We start from the raw sequence: 13,442 nt of genomic DNA on the forward strand, positions 1-13,442 counted from the left end.
TTCGGTTCCGGAACGGAACGTTTTTTGGCCGGAGAAAATACTGCAGCATGCTGCGCTTTTTGCTCCGGCCAAAAATCCGGAACACTTGCCGCAAGGCCGGATCCGGAATTAATGCCCATTGAAAGGCATTGATCCGGATCCGGCCTTAAGCTAAACGTCGTTTCGGCGCATTGCCGGAGCCGACATTTAGCTTTTTCAGAGTGGTTACCATGGCTGCCGGGACGCTAAAGTCCTGGCAGCCATGGTAAAGTGTAGTGGGGAGCAGGGGAGCAGTATACTTACCGTCTGTGCGGCTCCCGGGGCGCTTCAGAGTGACGTCAGGGCGCCCCAAGCGCATGGATCATGTGATCACATGGATCACGTCATCCATGCGCATGGGGCGCTCTGACGTCACTCTGGAGCGCCCCGGGAGCCGCACGGACTGTAAGTATACCGCTCCCCCGCTCCCCACTACTACTATGGCAACCAGGACTTTAATAGCGTCCTGGGTGCCATAGTAACGCTGAACGCATTTGGAAGACGGTTCCGTCTTCAAATGCTTTCAGTACACTTGCGTGTAATTCCGGCAAGTGGAGTACACGCCGGATCCGGACAACGCAAGTGTGAAAGAGGCCTAATACATTCCTATGGAAAAAAATGTCGGATCCGGCATTCAGGCTAGTCTTCAGTTTTTTTCGCCGGAAAAAAAAAACGTAGCATGCTATGGTTTTATCTTTTGCCTGATCAAAATGACTGAACTGAAGACATCCTGATGCATCCTGAATGGATTACTATTAGTGTTGAGCGAACTTCTGTTTTAAGTTCGGCGTCTAAAGTTCGGCTTCCGGTTAGCGGAGAATCCCGATATGGATTCCGAATTCCGTTGTGGTCCGTGGTAGCGGAATCAATAATGGCCGATTATTGATTCCGCTACCACGGACCACAACGGAATTCGGAATCCATATCGGGATTCTCCGCTAACAGGAAGCCGAACTTTAGACGCCGAATTTAAAACAGAAGTTCGCTCAACACTAATTACTATCCATTCAGAATGCATGGAGATAAAACTGATCAGTTCTTTTCCGGTATAGAGCCCCTAGGACGGAACTCTATGCCGGAAAAGAAAACGCTAGTGTGAAAGTACCCTTATACCAGTAAGTGCTTAATTGTGTAATGTTTATTGCATGACATTTTGTTTGCTTGTGTTATTCTGTTTAAGCACTTTCATGAGGAACTGGCTCTGCAGATGGTGGTCAGTACCAACATGGTGAGGGAAAATGTCTTCAAGTATGCCTGGTTCTTCTTTGAATTATTGGTAAGATCCTTTACCTTACTCTCCCACTATTTATACATTATGGTAGGGGCATACCCCTCAAGTCTGCAACAGATCTGGTCCGAAATGAGCTGGTATTTGCTGTGGCATTGCTTCTGGGATCACAGTGGGTGTTTTGCTGCTTTTAGCCTTTGCTTTCAGCCTTTGCTTTTGAAAGCTAGGGGTATAACTAGCAGCATAAATTGACACGATGCAGACTAATTACCCGCAGCGCAAGTCTTTTCACACTGCAGGCTTTCTTCACTGCGTTTGGAGGAGATTTACCACGTCACTGCTACTGTTAAATGCCGTGGATTTTCTGGACGCAATTCCACTATGGATAATCTACAGCATTTATGCACATGTGGTCATACCCATATACTTGACATGGTTCCATTATTAGACATGTATTTTAAAGTCACAGGCAAGAATATCCTGCTGCATATTTTGGGGAAATTTGTTGGTGCCACCACTATTTATTCTACAATTTAAAGTGCAGATGATTGCTGTATCTGCTCGTTGAATGTCTTCTTCAATATATATTATGATATTACCATATGAAGACCCATACAAAGTTCTTCGGAATTCATTGTTCCTGTTTCCGATCCCAGGTGAAAAGCATGGCTCAGTATGTTCACATCGTAGACAAGCAGGAGGTCCCTAGAAGAAGTCGCTTCTCCAACCGTTTTAAAGATGATATAAGTACTATCGTCACTGTGGTGACATCTGAAATAGGAGCGCTTCTTAGCAAACCTGTAAAGGTAGGTGCAAATGTACCCTGCATTCATATCATGTCTGCTTATTTATGGAATATTTAACAGGGAATGTTAATCAAAGCAGAGAACATAATCCAGAAACATTCATGTGAGTTTCCATAGTTTTGCATGATAATTTCTCCCCGTTTCTGGTGGAAATATACCTATCAGGCCGCAGGAGCCATGCCCACCCCACCAGACCCCATGTGCAAGATTGGTACAAAATGTAAAAATATTAATTGTGCTGATATTTGCGCCTTTTTTTTTTCCAAAGAAAAACAGGGCAAGTTACATAATAAATTCCTCCCACTGTGCCTTAGAACTGATTATTGTCAGTGATCTGATTCTTATATGACACTTTATGTTTTTGATCCAATCTATAACCTTAAAGGGGATCTGTCATGTCCAAAACACCCCTGAAACTAAAGTAAGCATTGTATAGTTTAAGTGATGCTGAATCCAATAATGTAATTTTTATCATAATCACTTGCATTCTGATGCTGTGCTCCCACAAACCAGCAGCAAAATGCATTCAGAGGACTCCTCCTGGAGTCCTCTCCATTATGTGCGTGAGCTCAAGAGTCCTCTCAAAGTATTTTACTGCTGGTTTGTCGGAGCACAGTGGTTATAAAGATACAAAATACAAGTCACGTAATAAATTACTCCCACCATGACTTAGAACTAATTATTGTTAGTGATCTAGTTCTTATATAATACCCAATGTTTTTGAGCCAATGTACAAACTTAAAGGGGATCTGTCATCTCCGAAACACCCCAGAAACTAAAGTAAGCATTGTATAGTGTAAATGGCACTCCAGTTGTGTAATTTGTATCTTCATACTTCCAACACTGAGCTCCAACAAACCAGCAGTAAAATGTATTCAGAGGATTCCTCCTGGAGTCCTCTCCATTATATGTGTGAGCTCAGGAGTCCTTTCAATGCATATTACTGCCGGTTTGTCAGAGCACAACATCAGAATGCAAGTTTGTATGAAGATACAAATTACTTAATAGTTTCTCAGCGTCATTTACACTATACACTGCTTACTTCAGTTTGAGGGGCATTTCGGAGTTGACAGATCCCATGTAAATGTCTTCAAACTGTCCCGGCATACAATGATAGGGAATATACCATATAAGTACCCAGAATTCCTGGACGTAACCAGCTCATACTAAATACCTAAGTAAATGACTCGTCTATTATTTCAGGAGACAGAACATGCAGAGAAAATGAACATAAGCCTGGCGTTCTTCTTGTATGATCTACTTTCCCTGATGGATCGTGGTTTTGTTTTCAATCTCATCAAACATTACTGCAATCAGGTACAAAAACTAAGCTTTCATCAAGTGCCAATAGAAACATACAGTACATATTGAAAAGGACATATTCTGGAATGTAACGTGGGTGCATAGTCCTGCACTTGTTCTGTGTGTTACTTAAATGTTCAGTGATGTCATCTCTGGTCAGAAATCTGGTTTCCCTTGTTCCTGAGCTATTTATTAGCCTGTCGCATACAGCCTGTCGCATCTGCTGCTGTAGATGTGAATGCAGCCTTACCTGGTTACATAACCCTCCATCAGCAGCCAAGACTTAGCCAACAAGGGGGCATAGAAATATATAGAAATACACTGCTCAAAAAAATAAAGGGAACACAAAAATAACATCCTAGATCTGAATTAATTAAATATTCTTCTGAAATACTTTGTTCTTTACATAGTTGAATGTGCTGACAACAAAATCACACAAAAAAAAAAAAAATGGAAATAAAATTTTTCAACCCATGGAGGTCTGTATTTGGAGTCGCACTCAAAATTAAAGTGGAAAAACACACTACAGGCTGATCCAACTTTGATGTAATGTCCTTAAAACAAGTCAAAATGAGGCTCAGTAGTGTGTGTGGCCTCCACGTGCCTGTATGACCTCCCTACAACGCCTGTGCATGCTCCTGATGAGGTGGCGGACGGTCTCCTGAGGGATCTCCTCCCAGACCTGGACTAAAGCATCTGCCAACTCCTGGACAGTCTGTGGTGCAACGTGACGTTGGTGGATAGAGCGAGACATGATGTCCCAGATGTGCTCAATTGGATTCAGGTCTGGGGAACGGGCGGGCCAGTCCATAGCATTAATGCCTTCGTCTTGCAGGAACTGCTGACACACTCCAGCCACATGAGGTCTAGCATTGTCTTGCATTAGGAGGAACCCAGGGCCAACCGCACCAGCATATGGTCTCACAAGGGGTCTGAGGATCTCATCTCGGTACCTAATGGCAGTCAGGCTACCTCTGGCGAGCACATGGAGGGCTGTGCGGCCCTCCAAAGAAATGCCACCCCACACCATTACTGACCCAATGCCAAACCGGTCATGCTGGAGGATGTTGCAGGCAGCAGAACGTTCTCCACGGTGTCTCAAGACTCTGTCACGTCTGTCACATGTGCTCAGTGTGAACCTGCTTTCATCTGTGAAGAGCACAGGGCGCCAGTGGCGAATTTGCCAATCTTGGTGTTCTCTGGCAAATGCCAAACGTCCTGCACGGTGTTGGGCTGTAAGCACAACCCCCACCTGTGGACGTCGGGCCCTCATATCACCCTCATGGAGTCTGTTTCTGACCGTTTGAGCAGACACATGCACATTTGTGGCCTGCTGGAGGTCATTTTGCAGGGCTCTGGCAGTGCTCCTCCTGTTCCTCCTTGCACAAAGGCGGAGGTAGCGGTCCTGCTGCTGGGTTGTTGCCCTCCTACGGCCTCCCCCACGTCTCCTGATGTACTGGCCTGTCTCCTGGTAGCGCCTCCATGCTCTGGACACTACGCTGACAGACACAGCAAACCTTCTTGCCTCAGCTCGCATTGATGTGCCATCCTGGATAAGCTGCACTACCTGAGCCACTTGTGTGGGTTGTAGACTCCGTCTCATGCTACCACTAGAGTGAAAGCACCGCCAGCATTCAAAAGTGACCAAAACATCAGCCAGGAAGCATAGGAACTGAGAAGTGGTCTGGGGTCACCACCTGCAGAACCACTCCTTTATTGGGGGTGTCTTGCTAATTGCCTATAATTTCCACCTGTTTTCTATCCCATTTGCACAACAGCATGTGAAATTGATTGTCACTCAGTGTTGCTTCCTAAGTGGACAGTTTGATTTCACAGAATTGTGATTGACTTGGAGTTACATTGTGTTGTTTAAGTGTTCTCTCTTTTTTTAGCAGTGTATATGGTGCAGAATATCAATAAAAGCTATGTTAAATGCCATATAATCATCTTACATATACACATACACATTGGTCAACAGTTTCCAGAAAGTGGCTAACCTCTTTAACCCCTTTGCACACCTTGATGTGACTGTACGTCACTGGTGCATGAGAAGTGTATGGAGCTACGCACTCACGAGTTATTGCATCTGAGCTGGTAGAAAGGATCAAACCCCCCCCCCCCAAAAAAAATACTGTATAATTTATGAAACACTTTTTTTATGAACAGTTCATATTTATTCCTTAATTTAAGTGCATAGTTTAAGTTTCAGGATGCTGCAAAATAAATGGTTAAAAAGTGAAGACTGTATAAAATTTCCAGAAGTAACACATTGCAATACATTTCAGTTTGACATATGCTTGTAAATACACGTAGAGGAAGAAAAGGACATTGATCAAAGGGTACACAATCTTGCCAGTTGTCACAAGATGTATTCACAGCCAAAGCTGAACCTAGAAAATGAAGATAAGCCCAATGGGGAGATAAGTACATAATAGCCCCTTGTCAGGAGGAGGTTACAGACCCAGGGGAGTATAATGGTGCCATTCAATTAACTACTCATTTGAGTGTGAAAACCATCACAATCGGCTTAACTGATGACTATTGTTCTATAGGTCATTCACTAATGATGTTATTATACATGTGGATTGTTTGTACATCCTGCCATTTAGTTGGATTAGACCGTATCAGTGTCTGTTAATATCTTATGGCACCCACCCAGGTCACTTGAGGATTCATCCAAACCAACTCCTATGATGGTATTCTTCTCATGCAGGACCAATAAGTCAGTTGTTTTTGTATATAAAATATTAAAACTCTATCCTAATGAGTATGGTTTTAATATGGTATGTAGTAATCTCTCATCTCACACGGTTGCATACTGTAAATATGTCTTAGTACATAATCTATTCTGTTCTGTTTTCCAGTTGTCAAGCAAGTTGAATTCTCTACCAACCCTTATCTCTTTGAGACTAGAATTTCTAAAGATTCTGTGCAGTCATGAGCATTATCTTAACCTAAACCTCTTCTTTGTGGCATCATCATCTACACCAGCTTCTCCATGTCCCTCCATTTCTTCCGAGGTACCAATAAAAAATAAGTAACTTAAAATCTAAGTATTTCCATGCTCTGTTTTTATATCCATGGCAGCCACCAAGTTTTTATTCTTGTGTGGACTTGAACACTCCTAGATTTTGTTTCCTCCCCCTTGAAGAATCTCAGAAAAATATTATTAAGATTTAGGGACTGGTCATCAATATGATATTGGTGGGAGTCCCACTTCCCAGACCCCTGATGATCCGCTGTATGAAAAGGCTGCGGCTATCCATGAGAACTTAGGTCTCTTCCTAGGCCAGTGACTTAGGTGAATGGGGCTAAGCTGTCATACCAAGCACAGCTGCTATCGAATATATGGCACTGTGCTTGGTAAGCTGTGAGGAGGCTATGGCACTCACCGGAGCTCCGCTGAGCGCTGTGACTTCCTCTAACAGCTGATCAGCCCTGGGACCCTTGCCAATCTCATATTGATGACCTATCTTAAGGATAGGCCATCGATATGAAAATCCCGGAAAAGTAACTGTTTTAGATACTTTGCAAACTAGAATTGATGGCAAGTTTTTAAGTTTAATTGGATTTATTTTTCCTGTGCAGAATTCCAGTTCCTGCTCTAGCTTCCAGGATCATAGAATAGCAAGCATGTTTGACCTCTCACCAGAGTTCCGCCAAAAACACTTCCTAACTGGACTCCTCTTGACAGAACTGGATGCTGCACTGGATTCTGAAGCGGAAGGGTTTGTTCAGTCTATATACATACAGAGCACAATCAATACTTATTACTGTATCCCACTATATAATAATATACTGTCACACAATGTTTTAAAATTATTTTACACACAATTTTTTTCCTAATGAGGGTTAATTCTTAAAAAGATGCCTGACCCTGTCAATCAAGGGGAGCTCTGATGCTCCAAGGGATTCGGGCGCTCTCCCCTCAGTGCTTCAAATACATAATTAACTTATTAATAAATTGCTAATTTTCACCTGAACAGCACAAAAGAATATCATAAGACAGTTATTGGTTTATTCAGTAGGATCTACTCCACCTGGCATTAAGCCTGATTTAATAAGGTTGTTCCTGCTGATAATATGCACTATAACTTAATTGTGTTTGAGGTTGATTTGTCTTTGCTGGGACTTATAAGCTCATCTTACTATCTTGTACATATAGTAGACCTTGATCAAATCCATAGGAAGCCAGTGAGACAGGGGTGCAGACATTGTATGACCCACTATTCAATACTAAAGATAAAAGTATTACAACTATACAGCTCATCAGAAGATTAATTGAATAATATATTTTACTTTCCCAGAATCAGTAAGGTGCAAAGAAAGGCCATCAATTCTATACACAATCTTCTGAGTTCACATGATCTGGATCCACGCTGTCAGAAAATGGAGATAAAGAATAAAATTGCTGCTCTATATTTGCCTTTGGTCAGCACTATTTTAGATGCAATTCCTCAGCTACATGATTTTTCAGGTAACTATATTTCGGTAGAAATCTCAAGGGTGTGAAATTAGACACACATTGCACCAAAATTAGACTGTTGTAAAATGTTTCACAAATGTATTGAAGATTAGTATCTTGAGGATCTGGGTGGTACTGTTTCTTCTTGTGGAGCCTTGTGGGCTTGAGGAGTCTTGTAGGCCATGCAATGCTCCTCTGGGAAACGGTATGCAAATCGGCTCCCTTACCAGAAAGAAGGAAAGACAGCTGTGCCTCTGGTGACACCAGTTGGAAGGTAGCTTACGGATAGCTGTCTTTCTACTCGTGCCACCAGAGGCACAGGTTTCTTTTCTTTCGTTTTAAAGGGACACTGACAGGCCCGATAAACATATTTAGTTATTCCTATGCAGTCATAGGTCTATTAAAGTGTATTGCAATCACATAAGAGTACCCCCTGTCCGCATTTTAAACCATGTAAAAACAACTTTATAATCATCTGTCAATCAGCTTCCTTTATGCCCAAGGGGCGGTTTTTCACATCTCTTTATGCCCAAGGGGCGTTTTTTCTCATACCTTTGTGCCCAGCCGCGCCTCAACTGTCGCTTCCTAGCGCTGCCCAGCTCATTATAATTCACTGGCTGGGCGGCTTTTACAGTCCCCGATCCTCCCGAGCCGCCGCAGGCGCAGCAGGAGACGCTGGCAGGCGCAGCAGGAGACGTTGGCATTGAATAAGGGACGCAGGCGCACTGCGAGTGAGGGTGCCGGGCAAGTTATCCGGCGCACGCGCAGAAGGTACAAGTGAGTTCAATGCAGCAGGAGTCCCTGGCATTGAACTCACTTGTACCTTCTGCGCGTGCGCCGGATAACTTGCCCGGCACCCTCACTCGCAGTGCGCCTGCGTCCCTTATTCAATGCCAGCGTCTCCTGCTGCGCCTGCGCCGGCTTGGGAGGATCGGGGACTGTAAAAGCCGCCCAGCCAGTGAATAATAATGAGCTGGGCCGCGCTAGGAAGCGACAGTTGAGGCGCGGCTGGGCACGAAGGTAGGAGTAAAAACACCCCTTGGGCATAAAGAGATGTGAAAAACCACCCCTTGGGCATAAAGGAAGCTGATTGACAGATGATTATAAAGTTGTTTTTACATGGTTTAAAATGCGGACAGGGGGTACACTTATGTGATTGTAATACACTTTAATAGACCTATGACTGCATAGGAATAACTAAATATGTTTATCGAGAACTTTACATAGATTAGTTTCTTGATATGCTTGACATATGCATCTACAGCTCAAATATATATGTATATATTATTTGATTTGGGTGCATATAGATTAATTAGTCTATTGATTAAAAGTTTTAGACTCAAAGACTGGAAAAACACGCAGTACAGATGAAGAACCAGAGACTCCAAATCTGATAAACCCGAATGTTGCAATGGCAGTTGCAGGAAACCAGTTTGGTCTTAAGTCTTCACCACTGACTCTGTCTTCAGTTGTAAGTGCAATTTACCTATAAGTCTACACATCACCATTTTCTTCTATTATGCATTTGTCTACCAGTTATAAGAGTCCTGTAATTTTCTGTAGAAATACAGAACCAAAATTGGTACCGGATCCGGCATTAATACATTTCAATGGAAATTAATGCCGGCAATCCGGCAAGTGTTCGGGAATTTTGGACGGAGAAAATGCTGCAGTATTTTCTCTGGCCAAATACTGTAAAAAGGACAGAATGGAAGACATCCTGATGCATACTGAACGGATTGCTTTCCATTCAGAATGCATTAGGACAAAACTGATGCATTTTTTTTCCGGTATTGAGCCCCTATGACGGAACTCAATACCGGAAAACTTTAACGTTAGTGTGAAAGTACCCTAAGGGAAGTCGGGGAAGATAGCTGTCAGTCGCTTGTTCAGTCAACAGCTATTGAAGGTATCTGGGCACCTTAACCACCTCAGCCCCCAGTGCTTAAACACCCTGAAAGACCAGGCCACTTTTTACACTTCTGACCTACACTACTTTCACCGTTTATTGCTCGGTCATGCAACTTACCACCCAAATGAATTTTACCTCCTTTTCTTCTCACTAATAGAGCTTTCATTTGGTGGTATTTCATTGCTGCTGACATTTTTACTTTTTTTGTTATTAATCGAAATTTAACGATTTTTTTGCAAAAAAATGACATTTTTCACTTTCAGTTGTAAAATTTTGCAAAAAAAACGACATCCATATAGAAATTTTGCTCTAAATTTATAGTTCTACATGTCTTTGATAAAAAAAAAATGGTTTGGGTAAAAGTTATAGCGTTTACAAACTATGGTACAAAAATGTGAATTTCCGCTTTTTGAAGCAGCTCTGACTTTCTGAGCACCTATCATGTTTCCTGAGGTTCTACAATGCCCAGACAGTACAAACACCCCACAAATGACCCCATTTCTGAAAGTACACACCCTAAGGTATTCGCTGATGGGCATAGTGAGTTCATAGAACTTTTTATTTTTTGTCACAAGTTAGCGGAAAATGATGATTTTTTTTTTTTTTTTTTTTTTTTTTTTCTTACAAAGTCTCATATTCCACTAACTTGTGACAAAAAATAAAAAGTTCTATGAACTCACTATGCCCATCAGCGAATACCTTGGGGTCTCTTCTTTCCAAAATGGGGTCACTTGTGGGGTAGTTATACTGCCCTGTCATTCTAGGGGCCCAAATGTGTGGTAAGGAGTTTGAAATCAAATTCTGTAAAAAATGACCTGTGAAATCCGAAAGGTGCTCTTTGGAATATGGGCCCCTTTGCCCACCTAGGCTGCAAAAAAGTGTCACACATCTGGTATCTCCGTACTCAGGAGAAGGTGGGGAATGTGTTTTGGGGTGTCATTTTATATATACCCATGCTGGGTGAGAGAAATATCTTGGCAAAAGACAACTTTTCCCATTTTTTTATACAAAGTTGTCATTTGACCAAGATATTTATCTCACCCAGCATGGGTATATGTAAAAAGACACCCCAAAACACATTCCTCAACTTCTCCTGAGTACGGGGATACCAGATGTGTGACACTTTTTTGCAGCCTAGGTGGGCAAAGGGGCCCATATTCCATAGAGCACCTTTCGGATTTCACTCCTCATTTTTTCCTGAATTTGATTTCAAACTCCTTACCACACATTTGGGCCCCTAGAATACCAGGGCAGTATAACTACCCCACAAGTGACCCCATTTTGGAAAGAAGACACCCCAAGGTATTCCGTGAGGGGCATGGCGAGTTCCTAGAATTTTTTATTTTTTGTCACAAGTTAGTGGAAAATGATGATTTTTTTTTTTTTTTTTTTTCATACAAAGTCTCATATTCCACAAACTTGTGACAAAAAATAAAAACTTCCATGAACTCACTATGCCCATCAGCGAATACCTTGGGGTCTCTTCTTTCCAAAATGGGGTCACTTGTGGGGTAGTTATACTGCCCTGGCATTCTAGGGGCCCAAATGTGTGGTAAGTAGGTAAATGACCTGTGAAATCCGAAAGGTGCTCTTTGGAATGTGGGCCCCTTTGCCCACCTAGGCTGCAAAAAAGTGTCACACATCTGGTATCTCTGTATTCAGGAGAAGTTGAGGAATGTGTTTTGGGGTGTCTTTTTACATATACCCATGCTGGGTGAGATAAATATCTTGGTCAAATGCCAACTTTGTATAAAAAAATGGGAAAAGTTGTCTTTTGCCAAGATATTTCTCTCACCCAGCATGGGTATATGTAAAATGACACCCCAAAACACATTCCCCAACTTCTCCCGATTACGGAGATACCAGATGTGTGACACTTTTTTGCAGCCTAGGTGGGCAAAGGGGCCCATATTCAAAAGAGCACCTTTCGGATTTCACAGGTCATTTTTTACAGAATTTGATTTCAAACTCCTTACCACACATTTGGGCCCCTAGAATGCCAGGGCAGTATAACTACCCCACAAGTGACCCCATTTTGGAAAGAAGAGACCCCAAGGTATTCGCTGATGGGCATAGTGAGTTCATGGAACTTTTTATTTTTTGTCACAAGTTAGTGGAATATGAGACTTTGTATGAAAAAAAATAAAAAAATAAAAATAAGCATTTTCCACTAACTTGTGACAAAAAATAAAAAATTCTAGGAACTCGCCATGCCCCTCACGGAATACCTTGGGGTGTCTTCTTTCCAAAATGGGGTCACTTGTGGGGTAGTTATACTGCCCTGGCATTTTCCAGGGGCCCTAATGTGTGGTAAGTAGGTAAATGACCTGTGAAATCCTAAAGGTACTCTTTGGAATATGGGCCCCTTTGCCCACCTAGGCTGCAAAAAAGTGTCACACATGTGGTATCGCCGTATTCAGGAGAAGTTGGGGAATGTGTTTTGGGGTGTCATTTTACATATACCCATGCTGGGTGAGAGAAATATCTTGGCAAAAGACAACTTTTCCCATTTTTTTATACAAAGTTGGCATTTGACCAAGATATTTCTCTCACCCAGCATGGGTATATGTAAAATGACACCCCAAAACACATTCCCCAACTTCTCCTGAGTACGGCGATACCAGATGTGTGACACTTTTTTGCAGCCTAGATGCGCAAAGGTGCCCAAATTCCTTTTAGGAGGGCATTTTTAGACATTTGGATACCAGACTTCTTCTCACGCTTTGGGGCCCCTAGAATGCCAGGGCAGTATAAATACCCCACATGTGACCCCATTTTGGAAAGAAGACACCCCAAGGTATTCAATGAGGGGCATGGCGAGTTCATAGAAATTATTTTTTTTTGGCACAAGTTAGCGGAAATTGATATTTTTAATTTTTTTCTCACAAAGTCTCCCGTTCCGCTAACTTGGGACAAAAATTTCAATCTTTCATGGACTCAATATGCCCCTCACGGAATACCTGGGGGTGTCTTCTTTCCGAAATGGGGTCACATGTGGGGTATTTATACTGCCCTGGCATTCTAGGGGCCCTAAAGCGTGAGAAGAAGTCTGGAATATAAATGTCTAAAAAATTTTACGCATTTGGATTCCGTGAGGGGTATGGTGAGTTCATGTGAGATTTTATTTTTTGACACAAGTTAGTGGAATATGAGACTTTGTAAGAAAAAAAAAAATAAATTCCGCTAACTTGGGCCAAAAAAATATCTGAATGGAGCCTTACAGAGGGGTGATCAATGACAGGGGGGTTGATCAATGACAGGGGGGTTGATCAATGACAGGGGGGTTGATCAATGACAGGGGGGTTGATCAATGACAGGGGGGGTGATCAATGACAGGGGGGTGATCAGGGAGTCTATATGGGGTGATAACCACAGTCATTGATAACGCCCGTGTAAGGCTTCATTCAGACGTCCGGATGCGTTTTGCGGATCCGATCCATCTATCAGTGCATCCGTAAAAATCATGCGGACATCTGAATGGAGCTTTACAGGGGGGTAATCAATGACAGGGGGGTAATCAATGACAGGGGGGTAATCAATGACAGGGGGGTGATCAGGGAGTCTATATGGGGTGATCACCACAGTCATTGATCATGCCCCTGTAAGGCTTCATTCAGACGTCCGGATGCGTTTTGCGGATCCGATATATCTATCAGTGCATCCGTAAAAATCATGCGGACGTCTGAATGGAGCTTTACAGGGGGGTAATCA

General features: G+C 42.6%; 1 protein-coding gene across 2 annotated transcripts in view; it reads left to right on the plus strand.

Annotated features, from left to right (window-relative positions):
• DOCK8 (dedicator of cytokinesis 8) overlaps nucleotides 1–13,442 on the plus strand; it is a 193,897-nt gene that overhangs the window by 127,492 nt on the left and 52,963 nt on the right. For both annotated transcript variants that reach the window (XM_040417106.1, XM_040417107.1), the window contains 7 exons: nucleotides 1,199–1,294; nucleotides 1,903–2,052; nucleotides 3,256–3,369; nucleotides 6,219–6,374; nucleotides 6,943–7,082; nucleotides 7,662–7,831; nucleotides 9,151–9,290. In XM_040417106.1, the coding sequence (XP_040273040.1) occupies nucleotides 1,199–1,294; nucleotides 1,903–2,052; nucleotides 3,256–3,369; nucleotides 6,219–6,374; nucleotides 6,943–7,082; nucleotides 7,662–7,831; nucleotides 9,151–9,290 (966 nt within the window). The remainder of the gene's footprint in view (nucleotides 1–1,198; nucleotides 1,295–1,902; nucleotides 2,053–3,255; nucleotides 3,370–6,218; nucleotides 6,375–6,942; nucleotides 7,083–7,661; nucleotides 7,832–9,150; nucleotides 9,291–13,442) is intronic.

The sequence above is a fragment of the Bufo bufo genome, chromosome 2 (genome assembly GCF_905171765.1).
Source record: "Bufo bufo chromosome 2, aBufBuf1.1, whole genome shotgun sequence".
In the NCBI taxonomy this organism is placed as follows: domain Eukaryota; kingdom Metazoa; phylum Chordata; class Amphibia; order Anura; family Bufonidae; genus Bufo; species Bufo bufo.